This window comes from Schistocerca piceifrons, chromosome 5 (assembly GCF_021461385.2).
Source record: "Schistocerca piceifrons isolate TAMUIC-IGC-003096 chromosome 5, iqSchPice1.1, whole genome shotgun sequence".
NCBI classification, from domain to species: domain Eukaryota; kingdom Metazoa; phylum Arthropoda; class Insecta; order Orthoptera; family Acrididae; genus Schistocerca; species Schistocerca piceifrons.
This window is the reverse complement of record NC_060142.1, coordinates 323012741-323034026: the sequence shown is the minus strand read 5'-3', so window position 1 is coordinate 323034026 and position 21286 is coordinate 323012741. Positions and strand designations below refer to the sequence as shown.

The window sequence follows — 21286 nt, the reverse complement described above, 5'->3', positions numbered from 1 at the left end:
GTCCGACAGTTTACTTTAATACTGCTCGTCAATCTGGGATCCGTACGAGACAGGATTGAAGAGGTCTAAGAACACAGCGTTTCGTCACAGATTAGTTTAGTATGCGTGAATAAGTCACGAAGATACTTACCCAACTCTAGAGCCAGATGCTACAAAAGTCAATGTGTATCACGGTGTGACATACTGGTAAAATTTCGAGATCATAGTTTCCATGAACCGTCAATTAACATATTGATTCCCCGCGAAATACCGAGAAGATAAAACTGAAGAGAATCGAGCTCACAAAGAGGCACAAAAACAATTCCTCTTATAGTCCACCAATCCCGATTGGAATAAGAAAAGGGGCACAAAAAATTGTGCACAAAGTCCTCTCCACTACAGACAATAACGCTTGCGAAGTATAGTTGTAGATGTGGATGGGTTACCACTGTTGGAGAAAAGGACGTATTGGTAACTTGCACACACTCCTGTCTGCACACGCGTACTAGAAGCAACTGAGAGCTCTTATGAAAAGCCTGCAGCGCTAAGTTTCGTTACTGCACGTTAGAGAATTTTCTCGAAATCAAGCAGTTAGTACTGGCTGCCAACAACATGGTTTAGGCGCAACATTATGACGGAATATGTCTTACAATGCTAGAAAAATGAAGCCCACAGTTTCTGACAGTTCCTGTACGCACGCGCCGCTTTTATTTGCGCATAGCACGATTTGAAACTCAATTACTGATCTATTTCTGTAATTTTTCCTTGAACGATGCAATGTGATCAAAGTGCCTAACAGATTCTACTAGGAAGAGATCAAATGGACTTGGAGAAAAGGAAGAAAAATGAGCAACATAACCTTTTCTGCTTGGCTACATTATACGTGTCTCTGTATGACTTCTTTTTTAGGCCTGTTATGAACAAAGACGCGTGTGACGTGATTTCTCCGTTCACTGAATAAAAATACGTAGTTTAATATCAATCGAAAATTGCTTGTTTCTTCAGCAAGTAGCGACCATTAGTCCTAACACTGGTAACTTCTTTCAGCTAGAGCGTAATAGTGGACTCCCCCTGAAATCTTGGCTGATGACAAACTGACCTGTAGCGTAGACCGAGGTCCAGATCGATCTGTTGCGTAACTTGTAACTTGATGACTACATTCGCGCCATGTTTAACGCACCTTGCATATTTAGCGCACTTTTCACTATAAAAACTAGGACTGCATGGTTAATTTTGAGAACGAGTCTCCGATGAGTATTTTGGTGCGTATTATGTACTCGTAAATAAACTGAAAAATGGAAAACTTTCTGAAACTATTACTTATGAATCTCAACTAGAATCAAACCACTTCTCAGTAAAATGTTGACTGCTGAAAGCCTGTTGCAGCATGCCTGCCGGTGTGGTGCAGCTGCCAAAGCACCCACAGCACCACCATAATGCCGTGAAAGTTCTCTCGCTACACTTTCCTCTACGGTCAAAACTTTTTTTGCGGCCTTTCTTCACCCATCGCATTTCGCTGGAGCCGTTCTCCCGGAAAATGACGTTCTTGCCAACTTAGTTTCTGGTGAGATCGTGGAGAGAAGGCTGACTACGACTCTAAGCGTCCTAGAACTATTTCACCACTACACCAGTCCACTGTACACTCAACTTCAATCACTGACTGCGTGTCAAGATTGATAGATACTATCACAGAGGCATATGCGACAGTATATTTACAAAGTAGGTTCGGAGCGGCGTTCAAAAGAGAATAACGCGCTCTGAAGAATTATAAGATATTGCACTGGCGGACACAAAATATCATCTGGAAACATTCGCTGGGTGTGTTAATCGCTCAGATGTTAATAAAACTAACAGTATAAGTAAACGGAATTTAAACATAACCTACAGAAGTGTTACATGTAGCAACAGTGTCTACTGCTTTGACAATGTTGATACTCTCTTCGAAATTCTGAGAAATTCTGAAGGTAGCAGGAATTATACACAGGGAGCGAAAGCCTATTAACAATTCGTACAGAAACCAGACGCCAGTTATTAGAGTCGAGGTGCATGAAAGGGAAGGAGTGATTGAGAAGGGAGTGAGAAAGGGTTGTAGCCTACCCCCAATCTTATTCAATATGTACACTGAGCAAGCAGTAAAAGAAATCAAGGAAAAATGAGGAGTAGGAATTAAAGTTCAGGGAGAAAAATTAAAAAAAAATTGAGGTTTGCCGATGACACGGTAATTCTGTCAGAGAGAGCAAAGGACTTGGGAGAGCAGTTGAAAGAAATGGACAGTGTCTTGAAAGGAGGATACATGATGAACATCAACAAACGCAAAACAAGGATTATGGACTGCAGTATAATGAAGTCAGGTGGTGATGACGGAAGTAGGTTAGGGATAAAGACTCAATGTAACTCATGAGTTTTGCTATATAGGCAGCAAAATTTCTGACGATGGTCGGAGTGAAGATAATATAAAATGCTGACTAGCAACAGCAAGAAATTCATTTCTGAAAAATAGAAATTTGTAGTACCGAATATGGGGAGGGAGGGAAAGGGGGGGGGGGGAGAGGGAGGGAAAGTGTGGGAGGGAGAGAGGGAGGAGTGTTTAAAGGACGACGGATGAGGGATTATAGAGAGACACCAAAGGATGGATACAGTAAACTGTTTCAAAAGGATGTAGTTTGCAGTAATTGTTCAGAGATGAGTGGGTTGTACACGATGGGTTACGGACAAATTGATTTGTCTTCATTGTATTCATCTCATATGCATCTGATGGCATATATGGGTAATGGGCATGATTCTAATGATGTAGAAACAGCAGTAAGGGGAGGTTACAATTTAAACTATTGTCGACGCGAGATTAACACGGCGCGCTACCTGAGATGCTGGACTCTTGTAGCAGACAATCGCAGTGCCAAACATTCACTCGAAGAGAAACAAAGAAGAACATAAATCATGATGGTCGAACAGAGAGCTCAACCCACTCGCCCCACATATATATGGGTGGCGACATGAGGTGAGCGGCGAGCGGGTGTTCACCCAACAAGGCTAGGCACAACATTGAGACGCGGGTAGCGCGACGCACCGCAGCGCGCAATTTTGTAACTTCACTGGTTCAAATGGGACCGCGCAAATTGCGACGCGACGCGACTGGGACGCGACACATTTCAACAAATTAAATATATCTTATCATAACACTCTTATAGGATATTCCTACTTTCGTAGTAATACTGACCATTTTCTTCATTTGTATAGCCTGTTGTATAATTAGTTTATTGATGCTCATAATGTGCCTGCAACAATTGAAATGCTTTGTCTCATCGCGGCGAACTAATAAAAACATTGTTATTTGTGACTGCTTTTCGATTGTTTCTAGCTTTCAGTGGAAATGTGATGTTCACATGCATGTAGTACAGTGTGTCGTATTGCATTATTACATCCATATCCAAGTAATCACAGTGAGACTTCTGTACTTCAGATCTTGGGCGCTTTTTACCAGGAGCACAAAGGGATTACACCTGTGGAGATTATCCCTTTCTAATTTTTTGCAACAGATCGTATAGATACGCCAGCATACTAGGCAGCGAGAAGATAACCTTGTTTTACTTTCCTGCCCTGCTTCTTAACCACATGATTTTATAATATTCCTTGCTTCCTTATTCACTACCCTCTGTCCCTTCTTGCGATCTGAAAACACCGCGGAGGCATATGATACAATTCCAGCGGCCAATGGCTCACCAGTTACTGAAGTATGCATTTTTCTTGACAGAAGAAAAACAAAGCAAAACAAAACTACACAGATATAAATAACAGAAAAGTATAATGTACTAACGAAGAAAGCTGGAGCGCTTAAATGGCGAAAAACGAAACACTACCCAAAGGCAAAAACATGTAGTACACAGTAAAGCAAAATTTATGCTATGGGCATACAACCACTGCTCATATGCGCCGTTCCGATGTGAGCATATGGCCGGGCTACTTTTCCACTTCCCGCCTCAAATTTCCCACGGTGCTAGCGAGGCACGCGCGACGCGGGAAACTGTGCCACAACCACAGCGCCGCAAGACCTGGCGCAGGCGCGTGTCGCGTCCCAGTCGCGTCGCGTCGCAATTTGCGCGGTCCCATTTGAACCTGTAATGTTACAAAAATGCGCGCTGCGCTGCGTCGCGCCACACGCGTCTCAATTTGCGCCTAGCTTCCATGTTCGCGCGCGCGCAGGACAAAAAACACGGATATTATCCTTTGCCTGTCTTTTCATCATAACGGCACTGATCGCACACGGAGTAATTCTTATTTATCATGTTTCATTCTAAACACAGTACTGAAATATAATCCCGAGGATGCTGTTGGAGATGACGAATGGAACTTCAGCATGTACAGCAGAAAAATAAATGCAATTCTGATACTGATTGTTGTGTCTGTGCACGTCACACTTCCCATCTATGAAAAGGCATTGCCCAACACACTGTTCTCCAAAAATTTAAACCTCCCAGATTATGTCTGCGCGTCAATATCCACTTACTTTAAGCCGAGTCACGTGATGCCAACTTTATGTGGGAGAACGGTAAACAAAATCAGTGAGTTGGGTCACAACCTGTTCCAAACCGATCTCCTATTTAGAGGGTAAAAAATCGTCAAAATTTAGTGTCGCGTCTTCATTGAAATTCTCTACGAAACCCTCAGGACATACGGAAGTACAAAACAAGTCATGTGTGTCATTTATATTTACACGCAAATCCAAGTAACGTACGTATTAACTGCAACTTCTTTTGTGGTATTTCTATTCATATTTACATATTACTATGTTAAAAAACTGTTTTCACTTGACCAACGTGGTGTGCGCCCAATACGGTACACTATTTAGAGAAAGAGGAAGAACAGTTAATATTTAACGTGAGGTCGATGAACTTAGACATGGAACACTATACCTGGCGCAGGAACACAAGGAAATATGGTGAGGGCCGTGCAAGGGGGTGGGGAGTCGTGATACTTAAGGCATTATCCCGTCATTCGCCTACAGTTTTCCCGGGGGAGACCGTGGGTGGAGGGTGATTTCTATCCCACACTTACCTATGCGCACCTTTGTTTTCGAGCTGAAAAACAACCTTCATTCTGTTACTGTTTACAACAGCCTTAGAAAAGAGAAAGGGTAGATGGAATGGTAGACTCGTTAAGCATACGCCTGAACACCCATAAACAGGACAGGTGGTGGACATTAAGGACGGGTGGGCGATGCAGTATGTGGACTGAGAACAAGCTGTCGTAACCAAGGTTGACCGACCTTATTAACTAGCTAGAGGTTTCAGTCATCCATAACAGACCTTTATAGGCCCAAGCTGTTCACAGCTCAGAATGGAAGGCAGCATCACCTTTTGGGCCCACTTTTTTCGTTCTGATTACAATTTTTATTTTTTTACATGATATTTTCAACTTGTTTCATAACAGGAAGAGTATCTTGGTGAACACCAAATGCATTACTAAATTAATTTTTTTTCAATTGCTGACTGAACTAAAATCAAAGTCCTTCTCAAGGTCTACTAACAAAATTACTAATAGGCATGACCACTTGATATACATACAGACCTATTCACTACAAACCACAGGAATGAAATTTGAAAGCACTGACAGTACAGGCAGGATGACTCATCAGAACTTGTAATTCTATGGGAAACTTTGCTACTGCAGCACAACCTGACCTGTGTTGGAGCTCCACATCATCAAGGACTTTTGTTTACCAGCAGGAGATTAGTCCACTTAGCCTTATGAGAAGAATGAACTATGCATGTAAAAGGCTGGGAGAGAGGTGTGCAAACCACACGCTCCCTCTAACGCATATGTCAAATGGCACTGCAGGAATAAGATGACAATGGGTGGTGTCCTCTCAACTTGGTCACAGAATTAGTTTACAGAATGAAAGTTGACATACGATAGGCACGTTCCTATTTAAATTCAACACCACAGCCTTGACATCATATTTGCTGTTTTGGGAAGTATAAGGAGTAGAAGTCCCTGTATAACATAGGTGATAGTGAGTTTATGAGATGAAAGAAGAAAATATAAAAATAAAGCACCAAAAGGAGAATATAAATGTCTACAAAATGAGAATGAGGGAGAGTGCAAAATGGATAAACAGGAATGGCTAGAAGACAAATGCAAGGCTGTAGAGACATGCACAACTAGAAGAAAAATAGATGGCACCTGTACAAAAATTAGAGAGACATTTGGAGAAAAGAGCAGTTGTATGAATACCAAGAGCTCAGATGGGGAGCCATCACTAAGCAAATAAGGAAAAGCTGAAAGCTGGAAGGAATATACAGAGGGCCTATATAAGGAGGCAAACTTGAAGACAATATTATAGAAAGAGAACAGAAATTAGGTCAAAATGAAGCAGGAGACATGATACTACAAGAAGAAGTTGGCGGAGTACTGAAAGATCTATGAGGAACTAAAGCCCCTGCAGTATATGATCTTCCCTCAGATTTACTGAGATGCTTGGGAGGACCAGCCATGACAAAATTATTCAACTGGGTGTGCGAGATATAAAAAGCAGGTGAAATACCCTCCCAACTTCAGGAAGAATGTCATAATTCCAATTCCAACAAAGGAAGGTGTTGACAGGTGCGAATACCACTGAATCATCAGTTTAATAAGTCATGGCTGCAGTATAATAATACAAATTATTTACAAAAGAATGGATAAACTGGTAGAAGCTGACATCTGGAAAGGTCAGGTCAGGTCCTGAAGAAATGTAAGAACATTTGAGGTAATACTGACCTACAACAGACCCTAAAAGATACGTTGAAAAAACACAAACCTCCAGTCATGGCACTGGCAGATTTAGAGTAAGCTTTTGACAATGTTGACTGGAAGACACACACTGAAATTCTGAAGGTAGAAGAGCAAACATTCATGGAGAAAAAGGTACCAACAAATTTTACAGAAACCAGTAAAAAGAGTCAATGGGCATGAAAGAGAAGCTGTAGTTGGGAGGGAGCGGGCCAGTGTAGCACACGTTAGCCCTGATGTTATTCTATCTGCACACTGAGGAAGCAATAAGGGAAATCAAGCAGAAATTTGGTAAGAGGATTAAATCAGTCAATGCTGAGAGAAGTAGGTTAAGAAATGAGACACAAAGAAGTAGTTGAAATTTGTTATTTGGGCAGCAATAGAATTAATGAAGGTGGAAGTATGAAGGACATAAAAAGCAGACAGGCAATAGCAAGAAAAGCATTTCTGAAAAACAGGATTATGTTAACATCTAATATCAATTTAGATGTTAGGAATTCTTGCCTGGAGTTTAGCCTTGTATGGAAGTGAAATGTGGACAATAAGTATTTGATACAGGAAGAGAACAGAAGTTTGAAAAAAAGTAGTGCTATATAAGAATTCTAGATTAGGTAGGAAATAAGCAGGTATTCAATTGTAATGGGGGGGGGGGGGGGGACATAAATGTATGCACAACTTGACTAAAAGAAGGGAATGGTTTACAGGGAACATCCTAAGGTATAAAGGAAATGTCAATTTGGTTATGGAAGAAGTTTGGGGGAGGGGAGGGGGGATTACAAAGGAAGAACAAGACTTGAATACAGTTGTAGGTTTTGCAGAGTCTTGCACAGGGCAGACTAGCATGGAGAGCTGCATCAACCAGTCTTTGGACTGAACAACGACGACGACAACAACAATCGATCAGCAATTTTGATTAAATCCTTAACTTCTACAGTATCTCATTAAGCTGGAATATGTTGTGGACAGTTGTCTGTACATTATACATACAAAGTGGTACTATACCTCTCTTCTGGCAACAGATCTCAATCAGCAAAGGTCCCTGTCTATCAAGGTTTTTATTCATTTTTTGTAACTGAATTCTGATGAACAGAAAACTCTTAGTCAAAGAAGTACCTTTCGCTCTTACATAGCAGAATGCCAATCAACACCAACAGAACTTTTTCCTCTTACAGATGACTATCAGAGTAGGTATTCTGTGTATGACACCAGCAGTCAAATGGACAATAGTGCTTTGTCATAAGTAAATTTACAATAAATTTATCGGAAGACATTATTAATAAGGGACATGCAGCTGTTACAGTTCCAATTTTCATAAGGTTTTTGCTTCCCATTTTCCTCCCTAAATGTAATTTGTTTTGTCTTTCATTGACATGAATAATCAGTGACTTACAATTACTGATTACATATTTTCATTCCAGTTACAAAATGATTTATAAATAATGAATTACATTGACCTTACTATGAGGAAGACATGACAGTCATAAACAGTGCACCTACAAGCTGGTAAAGGAACATTTTTAGGACAAACACAGGCACAACTACTACTACTATTATTATTATTATTATTATTATTATTATTCCTATTTAGTACTTAATGCTGGTGCTGTTTAATATCTCCATAAAACACAATGCACTTCTGGTTTCAGATGCAGCATCTGGGGGCTGCTTGCCATACTCACAGCAATAGCTGGAGCAGTAGTACTACCACGACCTCCTTCTGGAGCTGAACCAAGGAACAGGAGAGACATTCGTGCAGCAACTGTGGAACCAAGGTCTCACGTGACATCAAGTGAACTGCCAAAACAAATACCAGCACCACCATCACGAACAGTAATGCAGCATAGACCTACACCTGCACTGATTCAACTACAGCTGCGCTGGGAAGACAGGCAGCGCCCATCAGTTACACTGCCTCCAAGACTTTTTACACCAACAGTGCAGCGATACACACATCGCACTGACTTGTTGCCCAACACTGTCTAATTCTTCTATGAAACTGACTGCCATCTTCCACGTTGTCACAGTAGGCACAGATTTTCAAAGACTGTTTTCACTGTGATGAGATGTAGAATTGTGCAGCACGATCAGGTGGTGATTTGCAACTGAACTGTCAAACTGAACAATTTAATGAAATAGTTGTATTTCCTATCAAAGAGATACCATATCTGTGACAGTTTGGGAATATTTCTGAGGTATCATTCAGTCTCCCCATGTGTACACAATTAATAATGTGAGTTAACTGAAAAGACATACCGGTAGCTGCAATTTGCAATCATTACTGAGAAGTAACTAATTGTAGTCTGTAACTTTGATGGCCCATACCATCAAAATAAGCTGGAACCCTCAACACAAATTTATGCCCAAGTGGCAACTTGAAATCCTGCCACTCTGTTTTAAAAAGAAAGCAAAGACTGATTTGTCCAAAAGATATGTTATAAATGTGTTTAAAAGTAGTTGTTGAATATATGTGTATGTGTATAGGTGGGCGTGTGTATGCAAGCAAGTTTGAACGCAAGTGAACAAACAATTCATTATTTGTATACCAAACTTGTAGCTGCAGACATACATCGTTCTTTCTACTAATATCTTTTGCTCCAGCAGGTTGGATGTCAAATATAATTAACAATTGTACGAGTCTGTATAAAATTGTAATGATGACAAAACATGCCTAACTTAAGAACTCTATACAATACATATTATGAAGGACTTTCTTGGGGGGAAAAAAACTTTGTTTGTCTCAATTACTTATGGCAAATAATAAATGCCAAATCGTGTAACTGTGTGAGTACATGAAATGCACATCACAAAAACAAGTCTAACTGACTGTGATATGCAGGTCCTACTCAGCAATCAGTGTACCAATGGTCTCAACAAGTATATGGCATTCTTTGTGATGCCTTATTCTGTGAGATTTATAACAGTGTACATAACTGTTTTTACTTCTGATGGAGCATTAAAACTCAAGATGTTCTTGACACTTTAACAAACGATGAAGTTGTGTACTGCTATCTTGTTTTACCCACTCCATTATACATTCATCCACATTGGTTTTATAGAGCACATGTCACACAAGTCAATAATGTCAGTTGTATCAGTTAATATGCAGTGTATTCAAAAAGTAATGGGAATTTTGTAATTTCACATTCTGTGTTAGTATGATTCATGAAATTTTGTTACTGTTGTGTTCGTATGTACGTCTAAACAGAATCTGTACATGTACACCTATGTACATACTCTGCAACACAAAACAGGGTGTGTGATGGAGAGTATGCCGCACCACTACTAGTCATTCCTCTTCTTGTTCCACTCGCAAACAGAGCAAGGAGAAAATGACTGCCTACGTGTCTCTTTACACGCCCTAATTTCTCTTATTTTTGTGGTCCTTATATGAAATGTAAACAGACAGCAGTAGGAGCTTTCTAAAGTCAGCTTCAAATGCAGGTTCTCTAAAACTTCTTAATAATTTTCCTCAATGAGAATGTTGCTTTAGTTCCAGATACTCTGATTTGAGCTCCCAACGCATCTCCATAATACTTGCATGTTGATCAAATCTACCAGTAGCAAATCTAGCAGTCCACCTTAGAGTTTCTTCAATGTCTTCCTTTAATCCGACTGAAACACTTTAGCTACACTAATGGATCCCATCAGTGTTCTACACGCAGTTCCCTTTAAGGATGAACCACACTTTCCTAAAACTCTCCCAATAACCAAAGTTGACCATTCACCTTCCCAACTATAATTCTGACATGCTCATTCCATTCATATTGAACTGCATCATTATACCTAGATATTTAATCAACTTGAACGTGTCAAGTAGCACACTACTAAAGCTGTATTCGTACATTATGGGTCTGTTTTTCCTGCTCTTCTGTATTACCTAACATTTTTCTACATGCAGAGCCAACTGCTACTCATCACACCAATTAGAAATTGTGTCCATGTCATCCTGTATTCTCCTACAGTCACTCAATGGTGACACCTTCCTGTACACCTCAGCATCATCAGATAACAGCCACAGATTGCTACTCATCCTGTCCCTCAGATAATTTGTGTGTATAGATAATATTAGCAGTCCTATCACACTTCCCTGGGGCACTCCAGATGATACCCCTGTCAATGTTGAACATGCATCATTGAGGGCAATGTACTCGGTTCTATTACTTAAGAAGTTGTCCAGTCACTCACATATCTGGCAACATATTCCATATGCTTGTACCATCGATAACAGTATGCGGTAAGGCACCATATCACAAGCTTCTCTGAAATGTAATACGGAATCCATAGTTGGCAAGATATCATGTGAGAAAAGGGAATGCCATGTTTCACCCAAGAAATGCTTTTCAAAACCGTGTTGGTTTGAGGACAGAAGATTCTCCATCTCAGGGAACTTTATTATATTGGAACTGAGAATATGTTCAAGAATTCTGCAGCAAACTGATGTTGAAGGAAATTTGTCTGTAATTTTGTGGGTCAGTTCTTATGCTTCGTATATACAGGAATCACCTGCAACCTTTTCCATTCGCTTGGGACTTTGCACCGAGTAAGATATTCACGATAAAAGCAAGCTAAGTAAGGGGCCAATGCTGTAGAGTACTCTTCATAAAGCCCGCCCGGTTAACCGTGCAATCTAACACTTTGCTTTCTGGGCGGGAAGGCATGCCGATGCCCAGCACGAATCTGCCCAGCAGATTAGTGTCGAGGTCTGAAGTGCTGGCCAGTCTGTGGATGGTTTTTAAGGTGGTTTTCCATCTGCCTTGATGAATGAGGGCTGGTTCCCCTTATTGTGCCTCAGTTACACTATGTCAGTGATTACTGTGCAAACACTTTCTCCACATACGTGTACACCATCTTTACTTTACCACACAAACATTGGGGTTACACTCCACTCGTCTGGTGTGAAATGTTCCCGGTGCAAGGGGGGGGGGGGGGGGGGGGGGGGCGAACTGCACAATAACCCCGGGTTCGGTGTGAGGCAGCAGTGGGGTGAGTGGACTGCTGTAGTCTGTTGTGGAGTTGTGTACCACTGCAAGCTAAGGCAGAGACGAAGCCTCTCTGATTTCTTGGTCCCCAGTCCCATACGATACAATACTCTCCATAAAACCATATTTGGTTTCCTTGTGGACTTGACATCTAGTTTGTTTTCAATTCTTTCAGTTGCTTCTCTACACCAGGGATGCCCATTTCAATGTCATCCATCTGTGCAATGGTCAAATGAACATATGTTTGTACAATCCTCCTGTGTGAATGATTTCTTAAATGTGAAGTTTCAAACTTTAGATTTTCTTTTGCTATCTTCTACTGCCACACCAAACTGGTAAAAAGTGATCAGACAGAAGCCTTTGAGCTATTCAGTGATTTATGTAGGGACCAGAATTTTTTCTGGTTCTTGGCTAGAGCCTTTCCCAAGGCATGATGGTGGTAATTGTTGCAAGCTTCATGCATCAATCCTTTTAAAGACACATAAATTTCTACTAATTTTTGCCTGTCCTGTTTTGCGCACTCTCTTTCGAACCGAGAAACCAAGTGTGCAACGGCCTTTGCTTCCTCAGCATGTTCCAAATTTTGTTATTTAAATATGGAGTATCTTTTCCATCCTTAATCCACTTAGTCAATACACACTTCTCCAGAGCAAGATTTACAATCCATTTAAACTTTGTCAGTATTCCTGTACTTCCATTATACTGGAACTAAATGATCTCCAATCATCTGTTCTTTGTAGCAAATATACTATCCTAGTCTTCCCAACTGATTTATCAACTTAAGTAACAACAATTACTATAATGAAATTATGACGACTAATCCCAGTCTCCATATTGATGACATTGAAAAGGTAGGGTCAGACCCGTTTGTAGATACAGGGTCCAAAATATCTCCATTTCATGTGGGCTGTCAAATTGGATGCTCAAGGTGGTTTCATAAAATGATTTCAAAATTACTTTGCAAGACTGCCTGTCCGTAAACTCTAAAATGAATCCACAGATATTCCATTCTATGTTCGGCAGGTCGAAGTCACCTACAGCTAATACTGAATGATCCGGGTATTTCTGCTCTGCTGAGAGTAGATTTTCTTCGAATGACTCCTAAACTGCAGAATCAGGTGGCTGATAAAAACATCCAAATTAATATTATTTCACTTAGACCTGTTATTTGAATCCTGATAACTTCACAGTCATACTCAAAACAGACCTCATTGGAGACCATATTTTTGTCAACTGCAAAACACTCCCTCTCCTATGACATCTAATCTGTCTTTCCGATGTATACTCCATGATTTGCTAAATATTTCAGAACTTTCTACTTCAGGTTTCAGCCAGTTCTTGGCCCTGAGAATAATTTGAGCATGACAAATTTCCTGAAGGGCAATAAATTCATGAACTTTGTTACAAATACTTTGACAATTTACTCATAAAATTTTGACAGTCAAGGCATTTTTACTCTCAACCTGATCCCATTTTGCTATCTGCATGCTGACTGATGAGTATTAATCAAAAGTCCTCAAACTATCACCTAGCCTACAAAACCTTCAAATGCACCCTAAAGTACTCTGCTATCACAGTGGCTGCTTCCTTTGTGTAGTGCACCCTTGACCTATCAACAGGAGACCTACAGCTCTCCACCCAATAACTCAGGTTCAGAAATCTGGAGCCAAGACAATAACAGACCCTTCACTTTGCTCCAAACTAAATGACCCCTCTCAATTCTGGGAACAACGCTGCAAATTGCAAGCTCGGCTTGCACCCTGTGTGCAAGGCCAGCAGTTTCCACCACTTCCACCAGCCATCCGTATGAACTGAGGATGCCTCAGAAACCAAGTGACAGGCATCACTAGCACTGATGTGAACCACAGCTTACAGATGACTGCACATTGCATGCTCAGAAACTACTGGCAAGTCCTCCTCCATATCTAGGATATTATGACAAATATTGAGTCTGGTGTCAACCATCAAAAAATTTACATGTTTTAGTAGTATTGGTGACATTTATTTTGTACGAAACTTGATCATAAATTTTGGATTAAATTTTAATATAAGAATAGAATAAGGAGCAACAGAGTTTCAGAAATGTTAAATATTGCATTTGGTGAGTCAACTACAAGTAAAACATGGTTCTGTAAATGGTATAAGCGTTTGGAAGACAGCTGTGAGGACACTCATGATAATGAGCACCCTGCACGCCATCAAACACAAACTGTGGCAAAAATGAAAGAAGTATTTATGAACAATTGAAGGATCACAGAGAAGTCACTTATGGAGAAATTTTTTCATATGTTTTTGGTATGAAACAAGTGACAGCAAAATTTGTTACAAATTTCGAAGTCAGTAACTTTGCAGATCTACAGAAACATATCATTGCAGGTGGTGAAAATGGTTTATGGATATGATTTCAAAACTATGCTGAAACATATCAGTGGAAGCATTCTGCCTCATCAAGAACAAAAAAACCTCAACAAGAGCAGTCAAATGTAAACTGCTTTCTTTGATTTTAACACTATAGTGCACAATGAATTCTTGCCAGATGGTCAGATGATAACTACTGCTTACTGGGTACTACTTACAAGTTCAATGCCATCTGCATTCAGCAATCAGAGTGCATAGGGCGAGAGGGCCTTGATTTATGGTGAAACAATTCATGGTTTTTGCACCACAATAATTCACCTGCTTACACTTCACTACCTGTTCATGAGTTTTTGGGGGAAAAAATGCTTTAATGCACCAGCCTTCATATTCATCAGGAATGGCAACATTTGACTTATCCTGGTCCCAAAAATAAAGAAAACCTTAAATCAAGGCACAGAAGAGGTTACAAATGTATTCCCGAAGAACTAAAAGTTGTCTCAAAGATCAAATACAGACGTGTTTCATGGATTGGAAAAAAAGCTAGCATAACTGTTTACCTAATGGGGTCTACTTCAAAACTGATGATGACAGATAAAAATTCTTTCCAAAACTCAAAACTTCTCTATCATGTCTCATAAAATCTTATGGTATAAATAATGGCACAACCCATCACAACACATCTTACAAACTACAGCTTATTTTGCCAGTGTGAATCAGTCAACCCTACATCAGACGTAAGTGATTGTGGATGAGGTGATGCAATATAACAGATAGTTAAATACATGGAAGAGACTTTTTTTATGGAACAGTTAAAAATTGTCAACCTTGAGAAATTTCTATAGCACCTTATTTCTTTGTGCCAGGCATCCACAGAAACTGCTCCGCCTAATTAAACTGCAAATATCACTACTGAGAAAAAGAGAAAATTTCCCTGCCTATGAAATTTTTAGATGCAGATTCCTTTACACCCAATTCATTTTGTCTAATGTTTGTCCTGTTAACAGAATCCATTCCTACAATGCAATTCTAGTGCATGATCCATGGGGAAAGAGCAGCAGGACTGCACATAAAGTTCCCCAACTTCTACAACATCCAATATGGGACACCAATAATAACTCCAACTTTTTACTCTGAACAGCTGTTTTCTATCAGGCATGCAAAATATAGTAACTGGATAATGTATGTTAATCAGTTAATTGTAAAATACTCTGTTATTAACTTTGAATACAAATACTAAAGAGTTAAACATTAACATACATCATTCCATCATGAGGCTAATCTCTGACAAAGTCACATTCATATACTTCTTTTGCTATGGTACACAGTTTCTTGTTGTCACGAAAATTTCAAAAGAAAACAGTCCTTAAACCTGTATCTATGTGTTACACATTTTGCCTCAGACAAGGAATTATTGACACTTGTTGGCCACAGATATTTCTTTTCTCATTTCTGTAGATAAACACACAGGTGATCAACTCACCTAGGAGGTGAATTAGATATTTTTACTAAGAGTTAATCATATTCATACAACAAACAACTAATACTGACTGTCAATCACTGATGGTTAATGTCTACTGTCTAAGCAAAATTGCCACTGCTTTGGAGCTGCAGTTAGTATTGGCTCATCTACATAAAGCATCATTAATTGTAAAATGAGTTAGACAAATCAAGACAAATTAGCAGAAAATTATTATATATGAGATCGTCTCTTGCAACGTCTGTACGAGATAATTTTTGTAACCTTGAAATACGGGAAATCCCTTACTGTATGGGACACTTGGCAATCCTAACAGCACAGCTTGTCCAAGATGTAGTGGGCTATTTTGAAGATTGTAATGCAAGTCATGAACTGTCACACAATAGTCTGCATGTGTGAATGCAATCCAAGGCAGTATCCATTTATCTCTCTTTTCTTCAACCATTACTGTGAATCATGACTAGATGGAATCATAAAAGAAAACTGAGAAGGAACTGTATTAAAACGCACAAATTTCTTTTATTTCTATTTTTCTTTCTTCCTGGAGTACGTTTTAAGGAGCAGGTACACAGTACTAAAATACAAGCTACAAACATTGAGTTACAGCTCAGTTAAATCAGACGAATACAATTTAAGTGCAAAAACTGAAACTAATATAGAAACAAACAAAACTTCTTCAGCTACACTGGTGTTCCATAAGTATTGATCAGAATAAAGGCAATGGTGTGCACAGAAAACTGTGAATCTTGCAGGAAGTATGGCTGAACACAATCCTTCCGGTCTATGTCCTTTTGTGTAGTGTCAGAGGCATGCTGCAGTCTTTGCCATAGACTGATGTCTGACATCCAAACCTCATGAAATAGGAATTTCAGATGGCTCCTTGAGAAGAAATCAAATGGATTTAGGTCTCACGATCCAACTGGATATGCTACAGAACTTCCATAATCATTCCAGTCTAAAGGAAAGGAATTGTTCAGGAGCTCTGTCAGGCATTAACCACATGTGACAGTCTTGAAGGTATAACTTCTGTCCCTTTGGAATATTATTAGTAAATTCACGCCACATACTGAAACCATATATTTTTTTATACCCTCATACTGATGTGCTGTGGCAGTTTTCTTCTGCTCACTCATACAAATTACAAGAATTCACTATACCCTCCCACATGAAATAATACTGGTCTTTAAAGATGCTAGTCACAAGTTCAGCTCTGCAGATAGCCTCTCAGTTAAAACACGTCCACCTTCTATTTGCCTAAAGGATGAAAATCATTTCTGGGTAGTACTTTGCGAGATTCCTAATACAGACCTGAATGACATAGTGCATATGCTTTGATTCCCTGCAAATACTTAGAAAAAAATTCTCTTTGTCGCAGCATGTCAGCTTGAGTGAACAGCAAAAGGATATGCAGGTTGCATTCTTCTTTGACCCATCAATCACCTCCCCCTCCCCTCCCCCCTCCCCCATTCACAGTTTGAACTTTCATATGACCCAAGACCACCATACACAACTATCATGGTCAACATCATGCATTTCACAACTTCTTATATAATGGCACACTCTACGATGAGATGAGCTTTTCCTGTATCTTCCAAATGCTGGTTAACACATATCACATAGTAAGAGAATAAATTGTCTCAATCTTGATGTTCTTCAATGGATTTTTAAATGGTTAACTGTCAAAACTTCATAGTCAGTTCTTCATGTTAACTGTACCACACTCTTCCTTCACACCCATATTATTCCTGATCATCTGATACCATATACTGTAGTGCCCTTCCGCGACAGTTTTATATGTGGCTGCAATTTTGGGACACTGTTCAGGTGGGTAACTTCCACGAAAAGTAAAGCTATGTCTGAAATCGGCCACATTTCTTAATTGTGAAAAATGGAGGAGCAGGCTATTTATGAACCTCCAATAGCTTTAATAGCTTTGATTGAATGTCCTTTGGCAATATTTGCAGATAACATTGACTCATCATTGTTAAAATGAGAGAAATAAGGTTCTGTTGATATTTTTGAAGAGTGTGCCATCCCAAGAAATTTTCTCCTTGTCTTAGCACCAGAAAAAATCAGAGAAATGACTAGCAATTAAGTAACATAAAAAATACAGGTTGGAATGTACAAGAGAAAGAGCAAACAGATGAAAAAATAATGAAAGCTGATAAAAGGGACTGTACACTGGCATGGGAGACTCTTAGAAAGAGAATGACATTAAAGAGCACCCAATCCAATGATTTGAATTGGTAAGTTCCAACAAGGTATATGGTATTTATTAATTACTTTGTAAGTTATAAAATAATTTCAATGAGTGTTTAAAGAACAACAAGAACATTAAATATGCAGAATACAATCTATCAATCAGAGGCACTATCAGGCTTCAATGAAAGCATTCTGCAGCTCACATGAAACTCTTGAAGTTCCTCGATATACCATTAACCAACGAAAAGTTGGTAAATGTGAGATGTACCATGTTTTCTTCAGCAGAGACTACTAATAACATCAATAGACAATCAGATTAGCAAATCTAGTTTCAGGTAATAACCAGAACAGTGTACACAAAAGCTGGAGAGGTGCTAGAGTATGATCAGTTTTGTTATCACTACACACAGATAGAAAAATATGGGTAAACTATGGCACCTCAAGAGTATTTATGAAGGTACTGGAGTACAATCAGTATGGTTATTGCTACAAACAGACAGACAAAGCTAAGTAAACTATGGTTTTGCAACAGCATTTGTGAAGTTACATACAGTAAACCCGGACTGGCACATTTCATTCAAATTCTGATGACGGAATATATGAAGTGGACATATAAATAAATAATTCACAATTGACAAAGTATGGTAAGTAATCATTGAAAGTCACGGATAGGAGGCAGGAGAGAGTACACGATAATAAATACGTAAAACGGATGTACATGTATGCTATACTCAAGAGGTGCTGAAGTAAGTGAGTGAAGACCTCACACTAGTAATAGAGGTACACAAAGCACAGATAATGATGGCAGAGTCCAGTGAAAATATTTCCCACCTGACAAAATACTTAATGATCAATGTATGACTGTTGGTGCTCAGTACAAAATTTTGTTAAGAATAAACAAAACAAAAATAACTGGGATAGACATAAAAAGAGAAACAATCTAAATTTTAAAAAAATAGGAAGTGAAACAAGGGAGCTAAACTTTGAAAAATAAAAACAAGGTTGACAAAGGACTCAATCATAGAGGACAATAATAGGCCATGAGCCCGTGACAAGAAAGTGCAAGTATTTTATACTACTTAGTATTTTACAATGCTGTTATTGACAGCTTAACAAAGAAAAGTCCATTATCAAAAAGTTTGTGTTCTGGGACATGCAATGCTCATGCCCCTCAAAATGGGTCATGCAATGCAATGTCCAGGAACTACCTTATACTAGCTAAAAATTTTTTTTTTTTTTTGCTAATTATTAGCAATATAAATGGTTGATAGAAAAAGTCAGCAAGGTGAAACAGAAGAAACTGAATATGTTTGAAATGCAATGCTACAGGTGGCTGTTAAAATTTAAGTGTTTTTTTTTTTTTTTTAATATAGTGGGCTTTTTCAATATACTTGTCATCAGTCTAGTGACTTGTTTGATAAAGCCAGCAATGACTTCCTGTCCTATGACAACTTCTTCACCTTAGAGTAGCTCTTACTGTGGCACATACAGGGCTGGGCCCCAGCATATTCAGACCCACATGTCAGTACAGGTTTGGTGGGCCACAAATGACCACTACCTCAAATTGGAGGCTGTTTGCAAATAGAAGGTGAGGTACTGTGTACAGTGAAGCCGCCTGCAGCTGACATGGCATCGACTGGCACCATCCATATGCAGTGCTGTGATCACAGGAGCCTATGTACGTCTGCACGATCACATGTCCTTGTGACAACATGGATGTATTCTTCTGCTAGTGTTACTTAGGTCAGTGCTCCACCTGAGGACACAGACACATTGTACACTCTGACAGATCAAAAGTCGCTCTATGTCTCTGCGACAGACCCCACCTGCCATGGCCACCGCCACTTCTGCTGCCTGACAAGTTGTCATGCCAAGTTGTCATGCCACCTTCGCTGTGTGCCACATCTGGCACTGCAGTTCCAACAGCCACTTGCAAGGGCATCGCTTCACTATGGTTCCCTACAAGGTCCTCACCTTATAAGACTGTGTAGTACTCTCTTTCCTGCTCCTTGACGAATTGTCCAGGATAGATAATTTTCTGTTATCAAGTTGTAAAGACATCCACTCTCAGCAGAATACCTTGTTTAGTTCCTGTAATAGATCACTGTCACTGCAAAGTATGCATTTTACTATGTCCAGCCACATAATTCTGTAAAAGGACATTACACTTACACCCAACACTTTTGATTATTTCTGAGACACACTACAATCTCTGTCTCTACCTCTATTGTTCCCTCTAGTACCCTGAAACTCCTTGACATCTTAACACATGTCCCGTCATTCTCTTTCTTCTTATAGTCGATGTTTTTCACATATTCATTTCCTTACTAATTCTGCGGAGGGCCTCCTTTTTCCTCATTATATCATTCACTCAATTTTCAGCATCCCTGCCCAACACCACACCTCAAACACTTTGATTCTCTTCTTTTCCACTTTTCCGGCAGTCCATGATTAATGCTGTGCTCCTAACGCACATTCTTAGAAATTTCTTCCTCAAATTAAGGCCGATGTTTGATAGTAGAAAACTTCTTTTAGAGGGGAATGCATTCTTCACCTACACTAGTCTGCTGTTTATAGCCTCCTTGCTTCATCTGTTACATTTATTTTGCTTCCAAAGCAGCAGAAGTCCTTTACTTTGTCTACTACAGAGTCTTCAATTTTGATGTTGAAGATCATTTCTGCTACTTCTCATTATTTCAGTATTTCTTTGGCTTACTCTCAGTCCATATTCTGTGTTCATTAGAGTGTTCATTTGTTTTGATAGGTCCTCTAATTCTTCCTCATTCTCACTGAGAATACCGATGTCATCAGCAAATATTATATTGAAATCCTGTCACCTCGGATTTTAATTTTACGTCTGAACCTTCCTTTATTTGCTTTCTATTAAAAATTTAAAAGGTTTTGAACCATTTCACAATGTCGATTTTTTTTGTGAATAAATCGTGTGAAAGGGTATTGACATTTGTGAAGTTTTGTCTCCCTCATCAAGAATTGCCTCCAGAATAACTTTACCTTTCTGAAAACTGAATTGCCTGTCATCTAATATAACCTCAATTTTCTTTTAATTGCCCTTGCTGTCCTTGGGATTTGGTTGCCATTCCATTCCCTCCCCCCCCCCCCCCCCCAATGAATTTTGGAAATTCCGAAGGAACCTTATCTAAGCTTTCCACCGTATTTCATCTCAAGTCTTCCAAAGCTCTGTTGAACTCTGACTAATACTTTATCCCCTGTAGCTTCTATATCATCTCCAATTTCTTCTTGCATCACATTATAAGACGGTCCCCCTCCCCACCTCCTCCCATAGAGGCCTTCACTGTGTTCCTTCCACCTATACACTCTTTCCTTTTTACTTGACTGTCGAATTTATCTTGCACTCTTTATGTTGACACTTTTGCTTTTAATTTTACCAAAGGTGATGCTATTCTGCCTTTTCCAAATGCTGAATCTGTCCTTCCAATAACTATTTCTTTTTCAATGTCTTCACATTTTTTTCTGCAAAGATTTTGCTTCTGCTTCCACAAAC

The 21286-nt window shown here is 39.4% G+C and overlaps 2 protein-coding genes across 2 annotated transcripts in view; one reads left to right on the top strand and one right to left on the bottom strand.

Annotated features, from left to right (window-relative positions):
* Positions 1–9735, top strand: part of LOC124797927 — a 50382-nt gene extending 40647 nt beyond the window's left edge. The window contains exon 2 of the mRNA XM_047261060.1: positions 8394–9735. Coding sequence (XP_047117016.1) covers positions 8394–8730 — 337 coding nt within the window. The 3' untranslated portion in view covers positions 8731–9735. The remainder of the gene's footprint in view (positions 1–8393) is intronic.
* Positions 1–21286, bottom strand: part of LOC124797926 (unconventional myosin-Ie-like) — a 365871-nt gene that overhangs the window by 259924 nt on the left and 84661 nt on the right. The window lies entirely within an intron of this gene.